The sequence below is a fragment of the Prinia subflava genome, chromosome 2 (genome assembly GCF_021018805.1).
Source record: "Prinia subflava isolate CZ2003 ecotype Zambia chromosome 2, Cam_Psub_1.2, whole genome shotgun sequence".
NCBI lineage: Eukaryota > Metazoa > Chordata > Aves > Passeriformes > Cisticolidae > Prinia > Prinia subflava.
Genome location: NC_086248.1, coordinates 7,096,631 through 7,117,220, shown reverse-complemented (window position 1 = coordinate 7,117,220; position 20,590 = coordinate 7,096,631). Strand labels below are relative to the sequence as shown.

Here is a 20,590-nt window from a genome sequence, read left to right as displayed (position 1 = left end):
TATAAAGTAACTGATGTATTTAATACTTAAAAAGTCATATTTATTTGTTGTTTGGGTTGGTTTTTTTTTTTTACAATCAGAGATCTTTGCAAACAAGGTAGTACAAATATACTCTGCTGTATTGTATGCCTGTGGTTGTAGGTGATTTACAATGATGATTCCTTTGTCCCTGGGAGATACTTGCATGAAGAAGACATTTAACTCAATGAAATGAAACTGTTTTCTTATTTCAAGAATTGAAATTTTTCCTTATGAGATTCCTGGCTGCATCACTGCAATGGTACTAAAGCCAAACCTCCAAACCCATTAAGGTCCTTCAGAGCATAGATCTACAGTCTCGATCCAGCCTTTGTATGGGGTGAAGCACTGTAACTGGTTTTTATTATCTGTGCCCTGTGAATGGGCATGCCATAGTTCCCAGGAAGGGAAAAAAGACTCCCCAGGAGTATAAACAAGACCCCAAATCCACAGTATGAAAAATAACTTCTATCAGTAGCTTAAGCAAGTGTTCTTCCTTGTCTGTTTCCCTGGCTATACAGGGTGAAGCTGACACGCCTTTCCATGGTTCCAGCAGTACCGAATGCCCTTGCACACATGGCTGCTCACTCTACTTTATCCTTCTCTTTGTATTTCAATGAGGAGAATTAGGGAGTTCATTAAGTTCTTCCCTTATGCCTATTTCTATCAGCACAATCATGATAGTTTCCATGGATCTGCCTGCCTGCCTCTCACCTGTATCTGTATTGTCTCTTGTCTCTGAGGGTGAGGTTCACCTGGCTAAATATAAATGTTTGTGTTCAAACCAGTCTCCCTGCTTGCATTTGCAGTCAGTGGAAAGGAACAGGCACTTGTTTACTTATTTAATAGGGACAGTTCACCACAATCAGTTTTGGAAATCTCTGTTAGGGCATGAATAAACTGTAATGGAAGTGCTTTTCTTTTTTTGACTGATCGTGCAGAAGCATAGATGAAAGGTTCAATGTATACACCTTCATTTAGCCAAATGAAATTCACATTCAACATCTTTGATCCTCAATTTGTCTTGCAAGATTTTTTCTTTCTCTTCTGTGTGCATGTAGAAATCTACATGCTGTGTAAGACACTGACAGGAGACAGTGATGCAGCCTTTTTAGTAATTGAGTATTTTCATATAAAAATCAGGCATTTCTGAAAATGTTGCAGGTTTCCATGGGATCCAGCTGGAACAGAAAAGAGCCTGAAGCAGTTTTCTTTCTTTTTTTTTTTTTTTTTTTTTTTTTTTTTTTTTTTTCTTTTTTTTTTTTTTTTCTTTTCTTTTCTTTTCTCCTATCCTGGTTTTCCTTAATGAATATAAAGGCTCATTAGTTGTATTTTCTTCAGGTTTTCTGTAGGCTGTACACCTGCATCAGCTAGATTTGTTGTTACTCCATGATTTTTCGCATAATGCTGTTCCTCCAAGAACATCCTGACCTCAGTCAAAGGAGACAACAGTCTCTCAGTTCCAGTCCATGACAGCCATTAATAACAGCAGCTGTGGTGAACTTCCCTGTAGGTCCAGTCCTTCAGAAGAAATCGTGAGGATCCAGCCAAGCCAAGGCTGTAGCTATAATGTAACCATGCCACAGATTTTACAGTTACAATACATGGAAAGAAGTGAAGACAGTTCTCTAGTCTCTCAGTGTCTGAGAGCACGGAATGTCTCTGTATTGTAGGAGAAAAGAAGGTCATTGGGGTTCTTTGTTCAGAAATTATGTCACTCTGCTTGGTGGTCGCATTGGGATGCTTTTTTTGTGGGAGTGACCTCCACAGACTTCTGCACTGTCAGTTCCATCCCTTATGATTATCTCTTGTGTGGCTTTGAATATTAATGGCACAAAGCCGTCCTTGTCTGCAGTGAGCACAATCCAAGAAGAACCTACAAAAATTAAGCAAGAAAAAGAAAATGAGTGCACTGCTGTGGTTACGTAAATGTAGAAGCACGTTTTTAAAAGTCAGTGAGCACGCAGGCAGAGCAGGTTTCTTTTTGTGCACTAAAGCCTTATTACGCTAATGACATTAAGGTCTGAAAATCCATGCTCAACACACCTTTGTGCAAATGCAGTGAGGGGCTAAATGAAAGGTCTTGCAAGGTTTGAGGCATTTTGTCCCTTATTTAAATTAAGTTCAAACACAAGGTGCATCTTCACTAGTTCTAATAAACTATAAGTATCTTCATCTTCTGAAAACTCAGCCAGCCTTTCCATGACTTTTGTTTTAATGACATCTACTTCTGCTTAGCCTTTTCACTCATCTGCTCTACCCAAATGATGAAGAGATTATAAAAACTGGAAAAGTTGCCAACAAAATGATTGGGCTGTACTTGTTCTAGAAGGGAGTAGGGGTCTCCATCTCATTACTGTCAAACCAAGATTGTTCCATATGTTTTCAAATTCATATAGCAAATAGAAGAAAGTTACACCTTGAAGATAATTAACAAAATATTATTTACAAAAGCTGCTATGGTAAAATTTCTTGTATTTTAATTATTTATTGGATCTTCTCCTAAGGAGAATGAACAAAATATAGATGACATTTTTAATCCTTTTTTTCTGGAGAAAAAAAAAAAAAAAAAGATTTAAAACCCAAAAGATTTCAAAACCATTTAGGTTGTCTTTCTGTATTGCATAGAAGTTGAAAATAAACCTCTCCCCACTTTGTTTTTACTTTTCTTAGCAAATTGGCTTAAAAATGAAGCTGTATTTACTTTCTTTAGTGATTCATCTGGCTTTCTTTTTGGCTGGCTATTGCAGTTCTCAGAGAAAATAATGAATTCCCTTTCTTTTCTTTTTTTTCAGTTTGACACTTTATAGAAAAAAAAAATTCTGTGGCAACTTAAAAGCATTGGGGGAGCCCTTATATGACACACTTTCCTTAGAGCATGTGATTATGTCATTATTGAGCTGGGGCATTAGCTGAGATATGAGGGAAAGAAAACTCTGATAGGTTCTGTGTTGGGATTTTAGATTTTGGGATATAAAACTGTTTTTCAAATGAAATTGAAAAAAGGAACTGTAGAAAATCCAAATGAACCATTCTTATTTTTTGTCAGTCATAACAAAGCATGCTCCTGGAGAAGGTAAATCTCCCCTTCTTTAACTACAAACAAAGCACTTTTCCAGGCTGCTTGTGTGTTGTCGTGTCACCTGTTACATCATAAGAAGATTGTCTTTCCAAACCATGAATCTTTAATCTTCTACTCTTAATACTTTCTTTCTAAATTTGAACAGACTTCTGTGAGCAGTGGGCCTGAAAGTGGAAGTTCTGTGGTCCAAATGGGTATTCCATTGTTCATCAGACTGATGAAGCATACTTTTGTGTCACACTCTTGGGACTGATTTCTGTCCATTGAAATGCTGGAAATTCTCAGTGTCTTTGATAACACTTGCTTGGAAGCATATCCCATGGAATATTTAAATGGAACAGCCGTGTGCAGAGTGTAGTACCCTTTTATTGTGAACAATTATTGTGATGATGTGCCAAAGAGGGAGACTCCTGTGTGCTGCTACCAGGGCACTACACAACAGACTATATTTAGTACAGGTAATGGTATTACAGTCCTGGCCTTTAAGTGCAAACAATGAGGACGAGCTCATTGCTCTTTTAACTCTGATGATCTTAGCAGCATTACTGTGGACATGAATTTGATTTACAGTTGTGAAGCTTTCCCCTCCTATCTAGTAGTGCTTAAGTGTTTGCTTATAGTAAAAAATGCCAGGCTGTCATTATAATATAAGCATGCTTTTCATTACACACTTTTTAATTATATGGTATTAAAGGATGGGAGTGATATTTTTAAACTTCCTATTTAATATTTATGTCTTGTGTCAAAAGAAACTTTTAGGAATATAAGCAAGTACCATCTAGAACTGAAGAAAGAGCTACACAAGTGCTACTGCTCCAAACCTCATAACTTTGCAGAATTTTGGTGAATTTTAGAAAGGTTATTGTTTCAGCTTTTCTTTTTTCTGTAAGTGTACAGACTCAATATCAGAAAATCTGAGTAGAAAGAGGGACACATCAGGATGATTCTGAGACATTATCTTTTTGATATCTCTGAAGTCTAATACATGAAACTGAGGAGAGGTGTTCTGCTAATTAAATATTCAGCTGCCCCTATAGAGCTGAAAATAGGTTTTCTCAGTCCACATGTTTATTATGGGCATTTCTTTTCAAAATCAAGAGCTGGAAATACAGCCCAAAAATGGGCTTCTCCTCTCCCTGCAGTGCTGCATCATGTTGCTGCAGAAGCCTGCTGGGAAATAGCTCAGGTCTCAACAGCAGGTCGAGTTTTTTCATACATGCTTCCACTGCACTGCACAGTCAAGGAAGATTCCTGTCAAAAATATGGAACCTGCATATCCTTGTCTTCTGGAACAACTTCAGAAAGAGAATCATAGTAGTCTGTGATGAGAAAAGCCATCAAATGGCTGAGAAATGGCAGTATGTGAGTTGCTCTGTAGGGGTCACACAGGAACAGACAGGGACAAGGCAATTCAGAGGCCAGTCTGGGGCCAGGGTTCCCCTTGTGGCATCTGTCCTTATGAGTTAATCAGTGGTGGGTGGTAAAAAAGGGAGATTGGCAAATGGGAACATTGAGTTTCATTTTTTATCTTACATTAAAATAATCCCAAATGCTATTTGATACATAAATATATATATCATATTCTGAGAGTGATTTTTTTTTTCTCCAGCCTATACTGTGTTATCAGGCCTGAGATATGCTGGTAAAGATGGGTGAAGCAAAATGCCAAAAGGTTTCAGGAAAGCAATTCTACTTTCAGGTAACACAGGATACAGATTATTTTCTCAGCCTTCCTTTGCAGAGGCAGCTAACATATTACTCTGCCAATAGGTAGTTTTGCAATTACTTAGCATTTAAACGATTTCAAGAGACACTGCTATATTTTAGACAAGGGAAAACACACACTTGCCAAAAAAAGTTAGTTAGCTCAGTTTGCTAAAGTTTGGGGTAACTATTCTACCACTAATGCCTCTTTTATACTAAAAATCTCAGGTGAAACCAGATAACAGAAATATAAAGAACATACCGTGTTTCATTTCAATAACAGGCAGATCAAACAGCTGCTGGACTAAACTCAAATGGATCTTGCCATCACAGAGGAGAACATCCTTTGTTTCTTCAGTAACTGATCCATTTGAAAAACTTTTCTTCATATGCATGTATGTAAAAGAAAAGATCTTGTTAATGGCTTAGACATTGAGCCTGAGCTCTTGTAACCATTCCTCTGCTCTTACTCCTTTCAGTTCTTCAGTCATTTTGCCTTTTCTTTGTCTGTCTTTCCTACAGTTTATAGATGACATCATCATGCAGGACCATTCTAAGCATAACCTCAGTCCCATGTGAGGAGGATGAAAATGCCTCTTTGGTTTTTGCTTTGTGACCTTCTGCTGCTCAAAGCTGCCTCAGCCTCGTACGTGTATTGTCCTGGGGTGGGCATCTGTGCTGTGTCTCTTGGGCCTCCCTGCCTGAAGCCAGTTTAGTGGAAGGGAATGTTTCATACCTGGAATAACGTTGTTCCAGATGCTGCCAGAGTAATTGAGTAGTCTGCTTGGTTTCAGCTGCATGTGGTGGTGGGTTTGAGACCCATTGGGCAGCTATTCCACCCTGGTAAAATAACCTCAGAGTTATTTTGGCACAAGGAGTATTGCAGAGAGACTAGACACAGCAACAGTCTCTCTGAAAAGCTGTCACCAAGGTAGCTTGGGAATCCTGTGACTTGCTTTGAGAGAGAGGGAATGTATGGATTTACAGTCTTGGAATTTGCTCTGATATTCACTGAAAAAACACACTTGAATATAAAGATGGCTTGTTTGTGCTTCATGAAATTTAGGTGGCCCTGAGAATCAACGTCTTTGTGTTTCATCTTTCTGGTTACTGAAAGGTGCAAGGAGAAAAAATAGTTGAGCTACTATGGTCATGGAGTGGATATATATTTGAATGTACATTTCCTATCTGCTATAATTTAAAAGTCCTTTTAACACTGAAATTTTTCCAATGACTCAATGTCATTATGAAATAGATGTGAATAGGATATTTTCCTCTAAATAATATTGCTAAATAATATTGCTATACTTTGTCCTGTGAATTTCATTTTGTTCTTTCCATGCTTTCTCCCTATATAATTCCATGTGTTATGTTTTGCTTTGTTTCTTTTTCTTTGTCATCTTTATGTTTGCAATACCCCCAGATTTTACATATTTGTTATGAATTAACAGTCTGTTTACCCAATTTCATACACCCCTCTGTTTCATACATTCAAAAGGGATCCAAGGTAATATTTCAGAATGAGTTCACAGGATCTCATCTATCCTAATTCCTGTTCTAGCCCTACTCTGTCTGTGTCTGCTTCACACCCTTGAATTTTTCTTGCTAATGTAGAATTTACACTTGAATGAATTCACAATGGCATCTTCTATTTGTGTGCACAATAATCTAACCTTTGACTAAATAAATGTCTCTTGTAATCCTCCTCTTCATTTCTAATTGTGCTGTCTTTTGACAGTTGCTCTCTGTGAATGTGTTTTTTGCTGTGTAACAACCTTTCTAAATCAAACCCTTTCACTTTTCTCTGCACAGTATCTGTGCTGTCACGTAACCACGTGAATTCTGTAAATCAGAATGCCTGCTGACTGTTGCAAATATCCTTTCCTTCACTCTGCCATAAATTGCTCACGCAGATAGTCTATGGGTGATTGTTGTTTATTTATTTATTTGTTTATTATGATTGATTTTATATGTAGGAACCATAAAAAATATATTTCCATTAAAAACGTGAACTTTCCAGCTCTCAAGGGTCTTCTCGTCTTTTTTCCACACTCAAAACAACCAGAAATTTGTTGGTGCATAATTAATAAAGGACATACCTAAGGAATGCATCAAGGAAGTATAATTTTCTTAGTCATAAACCTATAGCAACTTTTTGTTATGGCTGTAACTAAATAAGAGATGTTCTTTGTAATTTTTAGGTATTTCCAAGAATTGTATTCTTGTATTCTATTGAACCTAAACACTCAATGGGCTGAATGTTCAGCAGTGAGTGTGCTTTGCATAGGCATTGCAAAGGTGCTCTTTGCCTGTGCAGGTATTTGTGCAAAGCTTTGTCATTGCTGCAGATTGTGGACTAGCACACCTGACAACTATTTCATTTTCATTTCATTTTCCTGAGTTCAGGTTGAAACAGCAGAGTTTATTCAAATTGGAACTTCAGTTCACAAGTTATAGAAAAAATGGACTGTAAATGAGACAGGCTCATCTCCTTGACCCAAGTGGTCCATTTTTCACATAGATATGCTTCAACTCAAGAACTATCAGAAAATAATCTAGCTCTGTCTCTCTTGACTTGAAATCAGTTGAATGGAGATGTATACTCAAGATCACTATGTTCTACTTTGTTTCCTATATAGCATTGCACATTCATATTGGGATAGCTATTGGAAGTGGAAGACATTTTTGTGTACACAAAACTGCACAACACCTATTTTTTATCCTAAACAGGTTTTCAGGTACAGAGCTGAAAGATCAAGTCTCAACAGTTTGTCTTTCATCGCTTGTTGGTATTCATATGAGCTATTTTCTCTATCTTTGTCATATGCTTCTGTTTATAATGATAAACATAATCATATACATTTATGTTTTACTTTTTACAAATTCTGTCAGGTCAAAAATTTTTCTCAGTTATAATCTTCTAATTATTTAGCCTTTTTGTTTAAAGCATAGTTTAAGTGATGATAATGTGCCTTCTCTTGGAGGAATGTTTTCACATACGTCACATCACAGATTAACTGATTTAAACCTGTACCTTCTTGTGAAGCAGGTAACTCTTAGTATCCCCTTTTTATAGATGATCATACCATTACACAGGGAGCTTAAGAGATTTAGGCAAGGTCATGGAAGTAATTTGTGACAGAGTTAGAGGTACAGCTAAAAGCTTGCCTTGGTATTTCCCATTTTCATGCCTTAACCCAAAGACAATTTTCTAGCCAAATCTAGATTTAATCTACCTCTTCCCAAAGTCCATGATTGTTTTTGCTACATTTATCTCCAATAGGAATCAGAGGACTTGAAATTCCCAGATTAAAATTCCTTGGTTTTGTTTCTCTATCCTAGAACAAAGTTTATTGGTAGACAAAAAAAATGTTAATCACAGAAGAAACAAATATATTTCCACATATGTTAGTGTATATTTTCAGATTCAGTTTCTTTAGCCAACTTCCTGTAGTATGTCAAGTCCAATTCTCCTTCAATAAAAACCCAGTAAAAAGAAAGAGTCAATCCAATAATTGTTTTCCTTTGTCCATGTCAACCTGCCCAGATCAGATTTTGTACCCTAGAAAGGGTGTTCTGGACAGCAGCCAGCCCATCACAGCAGTGCCAAACTGTCTTTCAAAGCTCACATTTTGGACTGCAAATATGTACGAGAAAAAATTCATTTACTAAGGCAAAAGTATTCCTGGGTGAGATGTTACATATCTCATGTATCTACATGTGCAGATACATGTATGTCTGCACAATGAGTGAACGTGCCTTCTCTCCCTTTCTTGAACCCCACTGAGCAGTCAGCTGGAGCTGGTTCTGCCTCTTGACTTTTTCATCATTTGTCTTGTATCTCCTAATACACTGTCTATGCTCCCCTGCATGCTGAGATAATCTTAATGAACTTAAATTCAACAACTGATGAAACAGGGAAGTAAATGAGAATGTGCTACCAATCAGAATTGTTTTTACTGACACTGGGTTAGCGATCAGCTGAAGTCTCAAGTGTCTTTCTTGCCCATGGATATCTAGGAATGTGAAATGTTTTTCAGACGAGACCTGCCAGCTGTGTGCCCAGTGCTCATTACCTGCTGAAGGATGTGCCTCACTGATGTGCCCACATCAGTGCCCTTCTCATAACACTACTGTATTTTGGATTCACAGTCATCTTGTAGTCACTTAATGTACAAAAGCAGAAGTTTCATCTCTTAATCCTGGAATATATTACTATGCACTTTATATTAGTTCATTTAGTTAATTTCAATCCTTTTTTTTTTTTCATTATTCTAGATGTTAAATAATAATAATCAATTTACAGGTGTGAAATCCTAATCCTTTACTGAAAATATTACTGGCTTTATGTCATATGCACATTTTATAAGCATAACTCAGCAGACCATTAATGAAACTTTTAGATGAGCCTGAAAATCCATCACAAGAAAATCCACTATGAATTTTTTTTTCCCATTTTCTTCTATATTACTATAACTATTACTATCTCCCTTGCAGCTCATTCCTTAACTATCTTATTTTTCTTCTATTAATCCCTAGTCTCTGCTCATGAACAAATAATTCCCCCTGTGGCATGATTTCAGGTACTGTACTGAATTACAGGTATTTTAAATATTCTTCATCTCTTTTGTGTTAATAACCTGTTCTTTTATGAGGGAAAGGTATCAGATTACTACATGCATTGCACAGTGAATAGTGCTGCAGTTGTCTAGGATTCTAGTTTCCTTCTTTTAAACCCTTAATTTCAACTGTGTTGTGCTGCACTGGTGATTTCAGGTTCAATACCTTAGTACTCGTCAGCTTGCTTTTACCTGGCCCCCAATTCATTGTGCAGGATGAGAAAATCTAGATCAGCTAGATGTGGGGATTGTGTCCCAGAAGACAATGAAAAGACACTGATACAGCTAAGGAATAGAGCATTGAGGAGGAAGGAGAATTATGATTTACATTCTCATTGTGCCATGTGCAGCATTGCCACAGGTAGTGTTCATTAGTTTTGGAAGCTTGCACTGCTCCCCTTCCCTGTCATTATTTCTACTGCTGCTGTGATTCCTGCCTGCTTTTTGGTAGATTCTGTTTTTATTGTGGTGGAGATATTGGTATCTTTCCTTTCCTTACCCTTATGTGGGACATTCCAATTGCAACCTTAATTAACCTGGCAGAGAAGCATAAGCCGTAAAATGTTTACGCTGGAAGAGATCTGAGGTGCTCAGAGGTGCTTAAATCCCAGTGCAGTTTGCATTTATAGGGCACATCAGCATTCCAGGTGATGCTGGGATTTCTCTCCTCTTGGCTCTCTGTTAATAGTTCTGCAGCTACTGTTTCAGGCATACTGTCATCTAAGATATTTGTGCTTGTGCTTCCATGATCTTTATGTATGATCTTTACTTTCTTTGTGCACTATGAAAACTTGGCTTCACTTCTGACATTGAATTTTCCTTTCCTTTTGCACCTGCATATCCAACAAACAAATCATCTGCTCTAACAAAAGGAATTGCGTCTCCTCTACAAACCCTGCTTGTCTGCTATTGATCAGTTTCAGAACACTGTTGACAGAATTTGTTCATAACAAATTCCTCAGCCTTTGCTCAAAATGTTTTCCATGCATTAATCATACTTTCTCTTGACTACTGCAGGTCTTTCTTTTACAGTCATCCTAAATCTCTTCTTTCTGAATTTCAGGATAGCTGACTAGTTTCTTACTCCAGGGAGCAGTCATATCAGCTTCCTCTTCCATCATTTTCATTACTTACTTTCTATTGCTCAACCCGAGTCAAAATTGCCCTTTGGATTTCAGGAGGGTTCATGGTCTTATTACAGCTCATCATTTCAGCCTGGTCTTCACTCATTTTACTGTGACTCCCTTGTATTCACCTTCTTTACATCACATATTTCTATCAGAGTTTTACTTCCATATGTTTGGATCCTTGCTGTTCATCGCCCAGCTATGTGTAAAAAACACTTTATTTTGTAGCTGACCTTGGCAATAAAGTTCCCCATAGTAAATTGTATGAAGATACTATAAAAAGATACTATAAAAATACAAATTTACTTGTGTACAACTATTGGTGAGTGCTAAGAAAAGAAAGTCATTGTGACTAATTGCTGAAAAGACATTATTTCCTGTTTAATTATGCAATATATGCTCTCAGTGATGTAAACTTTTTGACATCATATCATTGCTTGTTATCAAAATGTAAGAGTTTAAAGATATTCTTCAGATTAAGATGGATCTTATTCCTCCTGGAGAAGTTTGCCTAAATGCTTTTAATTTGAGATCCAGATTGGCTTTATTGCCACTGTAATTAGGTTTTGAATGAGACTAGTTTAAATATTCTGCAGCTGTTTCCTTTCTGAGGGAAAAGGATGATAAAAGTATCTTTTTGCAAAAGGAAACAGAAAAAATCTGTGACAGATCCTCTTCTTTTTTTTTATTTTTAAATAATATCTTCTTATTGCATTTGTCTGTCTGCCCTCCCACATTCCCCTGAATCACAAGCCTGTATGTGATGAAAGAGCAATAATATTTGCTTTTCAGGGTTGAATGATCAAGTTACCTCTGGTGGCTGAATGCGATTACAAAAGTGACAGTGCAGTGACATTTCCAAAGTGTGAATGATCGTGGTTTTCTTCTATGGCTATGGGCTATACAAAGAATACAAATTCTGGTAGCACTGCATAGATGTGACTTCACAAGAGTTACAGGCAGGCTTGCACTAACAGGATAAACAAAGGTTTGAAGAGTGTTAAATGAGCAGACATTATGAATTATTAAGTAATAAATGTTTCAGGTTTTTTAGTTTTCTAAGCCGAACAGGAAGTACACATAAATATGTGAATAAAGCTTCTGCACAACAGTACTTATAATTGCTCATTAATTATTGCTATACTTTTATCAATTATGTTTTAAACTTTCGCTTTATTTTTAAATGCACAAATAAAGTTATTTAGTTCTGATAATTGTATTCTTTAGCACAATAGATTTCTCAATCAAGACTGAGCCTCTGCTGTGCTGGGGATTATAGAGACACTTAAGAAGACACGCACTTGGCACAAAGAGCTGGAAGATAATGGCCAAATGATTGACTGGACTGCAGTGTTCCTAAAGCTTAGAATGTTTTCCATTGCCTGATATTTATATCATAAGGCAATAAAGCTATTTTCTGACTTTTTGCTCTGTGAACAGAGTCTGGCTGGAACTCACAGCTGGTCTCTGAGCTCACAGTGCACTAAGCAACTCCTGAAGGAGGAACAAGGTTCACATGTCGTAATATAAACTAATTAAAACAACTATTTCTCTGAAAATTATTAGCTGCCTATGAAGTAAATATTTCCCTTTCTGTCTGTCTGTAGACCTTTCTGCCAAATTTATTTTTCATTATTTTTTGGCGTCATGCTGTGATCCTGTTAGATTTCAGAAGAGGGGCTGAACTATACATGGCATTAATCGAGACTTCCCAGGAAAGCTGTGTGTGGGAAGGCACTAGTGGCACTTTTTCTGAGTCATTGTAATGTGGTGCTAGCAGTGCTTGCTGCCGGCTTAATGTGGAACTAACCTGTTCAGATGAATAAGTATTCCTTTCTAAACATAGTTTTTCTAGCAATATTTTAGAAGCATTTAATTTTTTGTTGTTCTTTCCAAAGAAAAAACCTGGTTAACTAATTCTTACTTCTTGTGCAAGCATGTGCACAGCAACTTCAGATCTTAGATTAATGTTATGTGTCACAAATAAAACTTCTCTTGGGAAAGGTTAATCCAATTGAATCCTAGAAATAGGGCTGCTTGCTAAATAAATAAGTTGATTTATGTTAAGAAATCAAAATTAATTCGAACATTCTGGAGAACAGAAGGGCTTGCTTCTTGGCCAATAAAATCTTAAATTATTTAAAATAGACATGCTGCTTTTTCACCAGAATTTGTATAATGTGTTCAAGTTAAATTATTGACTAATTCAGATTGAAAGCTTTGCTTTTATCCAGAGAACCCAACAGACCAGAATCTGTTTAAATGCCAAGTAAACGATTGCTAGAAAGTAATGACCATGATTGAATTGAGTCACCGTTCCCTTAATGAGTGTTTAAGGAGGGGTACTTAGATGTGTCTATATGGATTCCTTTAAAATCAAAGGAAGTAAAATTTGCTTCAGCATCATCACAATGCAATGTTTTATTTTGACATAATGCTGCTTGTGTTGCAGTGGATAAGAATGCATTTATAATTGGCATCTACATCCTGAAAGGGACACCAGTTTTATCACTACTATCAGCATGTTCAAAAATCTGATCATTATAATGTTAGTATTCCTGTGAAAAATATTAAAAATAATAGATAGAAATAATTACCCAACCTACATTCCTTAGTTGAAATTCTTATTGAAGCCAGGAGGAAATTTGTCAAAACAAGGGTAGATAGGAACATGATGGTTTGAAATTCTTATATTTATTTAATGAAATCATAATTACATATTGATGGATTGGAATGTTTCTGTTTGTTTGAGGGTGGTTTTTTTTTTAATTTAAGTGGTTATATGTTTTACAAATTGTGTACATCTTATTTTGCCAAGAATAGTGTTGAGGAATTAAAGTAGAAATAAGCCAAATTCATGACATGTCCATTTAATTTTTCCATAAATTGAGATTCAATACTTTTTTTTTCAGTCTTTCTGTGAATCTGGCTATCTTCAGACTCTGTATTTGAGCTCAGGTTTTAAGTTTATTACATTTCTGGTGAGCTACTGTAACCCCTCATTCATCAGTTTATCTCTGCACTAAACTAAAATATAAGCCTTTTGTAGATTACCATCTGTGGCTCTGTTCTCTCTGACAGATGCACACAGAATCAGCCACTGTTCCCAGACAATTGTACATGATCAGAGAATAAACAGACAAATCTCCCATGTTAAGTATCCTCTAAACTATCCACATCATCCTGAGTTATTGTTCCAATGACAAATTATAATTCCATTTTACATTAAGCTTGATGCCAAACCTAGGTTACATTTCTTATGGGTTGATAAGAATAAACTGCATCCTCTTAATTTAAAGCTAAATAAATGCAAGATTGTTTAAAATTTTGATTCCTATCACAGTATTTCTAAGCTAACAAAGTGTTACCTGGTAAGTGACGTGCACGACAGGCGGTTCCTGGGAGCATGGGTAAGCTAAAGATATCCTCCTCCCGTTCCGAGCAAAGTCTGTTATTTCAGAAAGACTCAGCTGTAACTCATTGAAACTGCCACAAAGTCTCTCTAGATTTCTAGATATGTGACTCATTCCCCTTTCACTTGGCAAATTGTTGTTTTTAGGAGAATTCGATGCCTCTTGGATCACACTGAACTGTACTTTAGGGGATGTTGGTCTGCTGGAAATCCTGCTAGGTGATCCAAAACCACGAAGAGACACTGAGCGATTCATAGGTTCAGCATCCAATGTTTCCAAGGCCACCGAAGAGTCACCTGGGAGCCTTTTTTCATCCAGGTCACTCACACTTGATGAAGAGCTCTGCTCATAACTAGGGCTCTTTACTTCTTCAATGAGTCTTCTCCTGCCACTCGGAGACTGAATAACTGTGCTTCTTGGTATTAACAACTCCCTGCTATGAGGCTGGTCTTCTGTGGCAAGATTCTCAAAGAATTTTCTTTTTCCAGGTATATTAACAGAGGATTCAAAGTTATAAAACATATTCTGCTTAGGCTCAGGCAATGCTGAAGAATTTTCTTCCAGCATCAATTCTTTGACCATAAGACGCAATACATACCTGTCTGAACTTGAAGATGGAATGAGATTAGGCTCAGGGAACCTCTGCTTGCCAATCAGAATCAGTAAGAGTTTATCTGTTAAAAAGCATAGGCCCTTTGGTCTTTCATTTTTTTCCAGCTGGATTTGTTGAATGTGAGGCATGCAGGAAGAGGTTACTGAATATACCAGAACAATATTAGAGGTATTAGAGGCTACTGCCACAATCTGAGCTCTAAGGTCAAAAGCCATTATATCAGGAACCAGAATACCTGGGATGGTGACTTTTCTGGTGGTTGTTACCTTCCTCTCAAAAGTCACCAAGATCAAGTGAGAAGAGTCTTGGCCATTTGCTGTGGCAGAGTCTTTGCGTTTCAGAGTAATGAGAGGACTGGGATCAGACCGACGGTGGTTTGCAAGGATATGGGTCAAATCCACAGGACCCGACGAAGAAGAAGCAATTGAATCCACACCTGATCTATCTGAATCTATGGACTTTCTTCGTGTGTCCATGGAGTATTCCTCATCACCAAGCACCAAAGCAGACTGTGAGATTAAAGAACCAGCTTCTGTACCAGAGGGCACATCAAATGCAATGCCTGCATTGAAACCACAAATATTATCTAAAGGAAGCTCAGTAGCTACAGCAATTTGGAAATCCAGAGTGGCTTCTATAGCGCAGATATAACTTCCCACATCAAAAACTGGGCAAAAGGAGCAGATATTTAGAGTTTTCTGAGCATTATCCCATATGTAGGAGTGCAGGGCACTGCCTATAGCAACTACTAAACGATTACCATCCTTAGTCCAGCAAGCACAGTGGATGAGTCCACTGCTTTTGATCTCCGCCTTGACCCGCGTATTGTCAGTACGAACGGCATGCAAGACTGAAGCATCTCGTTTTGTAAGCACAGCCAAGACCTCCTTCTTTGGATGCCACACACAGCCCTGAGAAAGCAGTGGAAATGGCTCACCAACTTCGCAAGTCTGAGAAATCAAGGGCTTTTTCTTCTCTGCACTGCTGTAGACCAGCTGCCAAATGCTTACATGCTTTTTGTGCTGAACAGCGAGCAGAGCTGGGGTGTCTGTAGAGCAACATGGGCCCCAGTACAGCCCATGTACATGTTCAAATTGACCAACAATGCTTGAGTCTCCAAACTTCAGCTCTCCACTTTGATAGTATAAAGTAGTCAGTATCACTTGCTTCCCGTCTGTCCAAGCAATTCCATGCACGGGATGGATAGCTTGATATAAAGCATTGAGGCCGGTTCTCAGAAGCTTTGCCTTTCCCAGATCCATCTTTTTAGGCTTTCTTTCTAATGGTGATTTTTCCAAAGTAGAGAATCCATGGAATTCACTTGCAGATCACCATGACAAAATTTTTTCTCATGTCTCTTTCCCTTCTTTTCCAGCATCAAGCTGCTATTTTCTGCTAATAATCCAAGAGTCTGTATTGTGAACTCCTTCTCTGTAGGCCTGCAGCTGCTCTTCTAAGTATAAATCCATGTCAAAGCTGCTTTGGCTAGGTCTTTTCCTGGGAGGAGTTATCATCTTCATGTGATTGCTAACAAGGTTTAACCAATTACTGTGCGTTTTCGTAGAAGGCTATTTTTAACTCTTCAGTGCTGGGAATATATTTAAAAATAACACTAATACCTTGACCTTCAGTGAATGAAGGTCTTTACCAAAGAGAGAGATCATACACTGGTAAGCCTAAGTATTAAGCCACAGTCTGAAATAATGACCTGACACTTCTTTCAGCCAGTCTTTGAAGGATGAAAGAAAATTTAAACATAACTGAGAACTGTACAAGGCAGATTGCAATCTGTGATGGGCAGCATCTTTCAAAGAGACAAGATCTAAAAGGGCTATGAAAGTAAAGTAGAAAAGGGAAAGCATGCTCTGTTCTGTTAGCAGTTACAAGAGAATGAAAGAAGGTGAGTCTTGGGAAAAAAAAATATATACCCAAACTAAAAAACCCCAAGTACACAGTCTAGAAGCAAAGAGAGCTGATTAGTGATTAGTGTTCATTTTACTGGGACATACTTCCTAGCTACAAATATATATTGATTTCTTTCTTGGTCTTCCCAGCCACCTGTATCTGAGGGCTGTTCCCTCATTATACAGACAGAATGCAGTGAGGAGTCAAAAAAATCCCTGTTTCTCCTAAGCCTGCATTTTCAACAATATGGAAGATAAAATCATGCAAGATCCTTGAGTTGTGAAAGACCCCAAAAGACCCAACCAATAAATTGCTGTAGCACAATGGGGCCGTGGGAGGATACAGCAGTTTGTGTGGGCTGTGTTGTTTCAGGCCCAGAGCTGGGCAAGATGGACTGCCTTGGGTGTCTCCATCCTTCCCTCCTTAGCACAGCCACCTCTGGGGTTAGCTTGGACAGAGTGTGCATGTGGCTGAGCTGGGTGGGATTAATTAACTTAAATATAAGCAACCATTTCTATTTTCAGTGCCCCAGGATATCTCAGACACACTGAGCGGGCAGGTACAACACAGGACTTCAAGAAGAGTAGTGCCATTCTGGGGTGGCAGCTGGCAACAAAGAGATGATCCCCAGATAGTCCCTGGACTGCCTAAGATGGCATTAGAAGCTTATAAACAGGTAACTGAATCCCATCCTCAGCATCTTTCTCTAATTCTTGTTTTGCCAGTGCAACTCCTTTCAGCTTCCATGTAACTTGTGTCTCTTGCTTTTTAAATTAACAAAAAGTGAATAAATTAAAACTGGGCAAAGGTTTACAATCTATCAATGTAATCACTGTGGTTAAAGATGAAAGACTTAACAATACACATTCTGCATCTTTAGCTCATTTATACATTATATATTTGTATATTAGCACCTGAGGAAAACAAATGCCTTGTTGAAGGCAGTTGAACATCTGTTGTAAGAATTTTTAATACCCATTTTCCAGGTGTATTTACTGAGGATGATCATTGCCACTAAACTCCCAAATTGATGTAATTATATCACATGCTCATTCACAGCTACTTTTTCTCCCTTCTTTTGTGAATTATTTATTGAAGATTATATTCAAAATAAAAACTTTTTAATATTCTCCAAGAGCAAGCCAGCAAGGATGACTGAAATAGGTAAAAATTAAAAAGCTAAATATGCAAGTTAGAAGATCCTTTTTTCATGCAAGACTTGTAAATTCTTTGGTCTCTGTCTGTGCTTGTGGTGAAACCATGTTTTTTAATGATTTTACCTTACCCTTTGTGGCACAGATGCCACTCTGCCATACCTATTTCACTAGGAGTTCTGATTACTTCCTCCAAACTCTAGCAGGATTATTGTTTTCATATTAAAGTTTTATATAAGTTTCTTACCCATAGTAGTTATAATGAATAGATTGTAATAAAATACAGTCCCAGCAGTTGCATAAATTGTCAAAGTCTGTATAATATCTATTAGTTTTACTTTAAAATAATGGTGTTTCATTGCTTTGTCTTCTGGGTGTATTTTGTTGAAACTGATAAAGCTACTCTTTGGCACAGCATCTCATCTATACTCTGCACCACTGTGCTTTAAATATCCTGACAAAACTCTGTCGCAGCTGGATTCTAGCAACCTAAAATGTGGTTTGGATGCAGAAACTTCTGCCTCAGTGTGACGGAAATGCTCATGTGTTTTGCTCAGGATGATGTGTGTTCTGCCAGCTATGCTGACATCTTTACAGCATGGACTGACTACTCATGTGGAAGACTGGACTTTATTTGCTGTTGATTATTTTTTTAAATTTCATCATCTCGTAAAGCATTTGCTCTTCAGCAGTGCCTGTGACATTATCAAAGGGTAATAAAAGGCTGAATATATGAGGTTTGCTAGTGAGTTTGCCAGAATCTCCCTGAATTTTGGAATTCAGGTCATCTCACAAACACTGAAGTCTTGAAAAATATTTGTAGCAGAGCTATGGTGAAATTTTCATCCATCTTTGAAGGCTTTAGGAAATAGGACTTAATCTGAAATCATACTTATGCCACATATATGAAGACATACTTCATCTGAAACATACTTATTTCTAATTATACCTCTGAGATACACAGATACAAGATGGCAACATCCACAAACTTCCACTGGCATGGTAGTGACCTGGGGAGTCAAGTAAGCAGGAATTTGCTGTGGCCTTTTCAGAACTCTCTAAGGCTCAGTGTTCCTTGAAATCTGCAGGGTTTAGACACTGTGAGCTCTAATCTGTAGCAATTGAGTTGGAACCTCAGACTCCATTTGGGATAACATCTGAGAATCTCAAGGAGAATTGCCTCTAGTGGTTCTGGTGGGAGGCAATAATATGGGCAAGGAACTTCAGTGAGAACAGAATCCTGTAGTATCCCCATAAACATCCTATATGACAAAATTCATTTGAGATAAGGTTATCTCTCAGACTGTACCTTTTTAAAAACTGTAAATATGGGAGGACTTGTAAAATATACAGCAGGGAATAAAACCTAAGTTGTGCCATGATTATGAATTTGAACAAGTTATACTGGGGATCAAAGAAGGCACAAAGTGAATAAAAGAGACATTGAACTTTTGTTTGGCACAACCTGATTTTTAAAAAACAGGATAAAAAAGAGTGGAAAAAACAAGTTCCCTTCATTCAGTTAGCATATTTTCCTGGAAAAAAAGAAAAATATATTGCTCCATCACCTTGGCATGCACACATCTCTATAGCACACACTCAAAATAAAGGTTGGTAATTGAAAACTGTCCTGGCAATGCCACAGAAATCTGAGACACTTCAGTGAGCAACCACAGTCTTTACACCTACAATGAGCTAGATTCTGATCTATTAGCATCTCTGTGCCTCTGATTAACTCTGGTGTAACTGAGATCAGAATTTCACCTCTGGCGTAAACAAGGTGTTTCAGCTGGTGGCACCTGGGCTGGGTCTCTCCTGCAGAGTAATTCCAGCCAGCCAGTCCTTGGTCCTTCGGACGAGGTGGATTTTAGAAGTCATATATAAAGTCCAAAACTGAACACTGAGTGGCACATAGACTCCAGTTGATAGACATGAGTTCCCATGGTTCATAATGAGTGTTGGAAAATTAATCCAGCTTTCATCATTGCAGAGGGTGGGCTGCCTTTTATGTAATATTGGTTTATATTGATCATTTTCCACATTGCTCTACTTGCTATTCAGGGAAAGAGTGAATACTTTTTTGTGTCCAAATGGATCAGAGCTAATAAGTTCCAGGTTCTTAAATATATTTACCTGTCTATTTCTTGTCTAGTGGCAGACTGATGTCTAAATGTCTCTGTTGATTTGAGTTCAGTGCCTTGCTGGAAAAGCTGAATTTCAGACTTCATTTTCTCCTTTACTCATGCTAAAATAACTCTTCCAGGCTAAATCTTGCTTCAAGTTAATTAAATAGATGTTAATATTCCTGGTGACTTCAGATGAAGAGAGCCAGCTCAATATGTAATAAAAATGTAAGAGTAATAATTTTTCTAATACTAATTTAACTCAACTTTATGAAATGTCTAATACTTTGTGGTATTTTTACTTCAAAAGTATTTTTCTTTAAAGCTACTCACCGTGAATTCACCAATTTATGTGTCATTTACTTCAACACTTTTGAGAAGCTTGAGTATTTATTTACGTAATAAAGGCATACTAAATGTCTTTATTCTTTCACACTGACATTTCTTTGCCTTGAGATCTGATTTTAAAAAGTAGTTATCTGTCATAAACTAACTGAAACAGAATGTAAAAATTATGCACAGTTAATAAAGAAACAAAATACGTAATCTGTCAGGGCAGATCCACTGATCTACGCCTTGTAAATCACTGCTCTTCTGACAGCGGTATGTCTGTGTGCTCTTCCTGCTCTCAGAATAGGATTTTACTCACCAAAATGTACACGTTTTTGTATGTATGTCATGTAAAGTGAGAAACATGTAAGGAAATATTGTAATTTTTACATAAATATATTTAAGAAATTGCTAAGAAATGTGGTTAATTAAAAAATACACAAATGCAAATTATTGTGTAAAGGCAAGCCCCTCATCTTTTCTCTGTGGGCTACATTCAAAC

General features: G+C 37.4%; 1 protein-coding gene across 1 annotated transcript; it reads right to left on the bottom strand.

Annotated features, from left to right (window-relative positions):
* Positions 1–1,280: 1,280 nt before the first annotated feature.
* Positions 1,281–15,838, bottom strand: WDCP (WD repeat and coiled coil containing). The gene is made up of 3 exons (XM_063391825.1): positions 13,919–15,838; positions 5,067–5,187; positions 1,281–1,894 (listed from the first exon to the last, which is right to left on the bottom strand). The coding sequence occupies exons 1-3, from the start codon at positions 15,836–15,838 to the stop codon at positions 1,728–1,730; spliced, it is 2,208 nt and encodes a 735-aa protein (XP_063247895.1). The 3' UTR covers positions 1,281–1,727.
* Between the last annotated feature and the right edge of the window lie 4,752 nt (positions 15,839–20,590).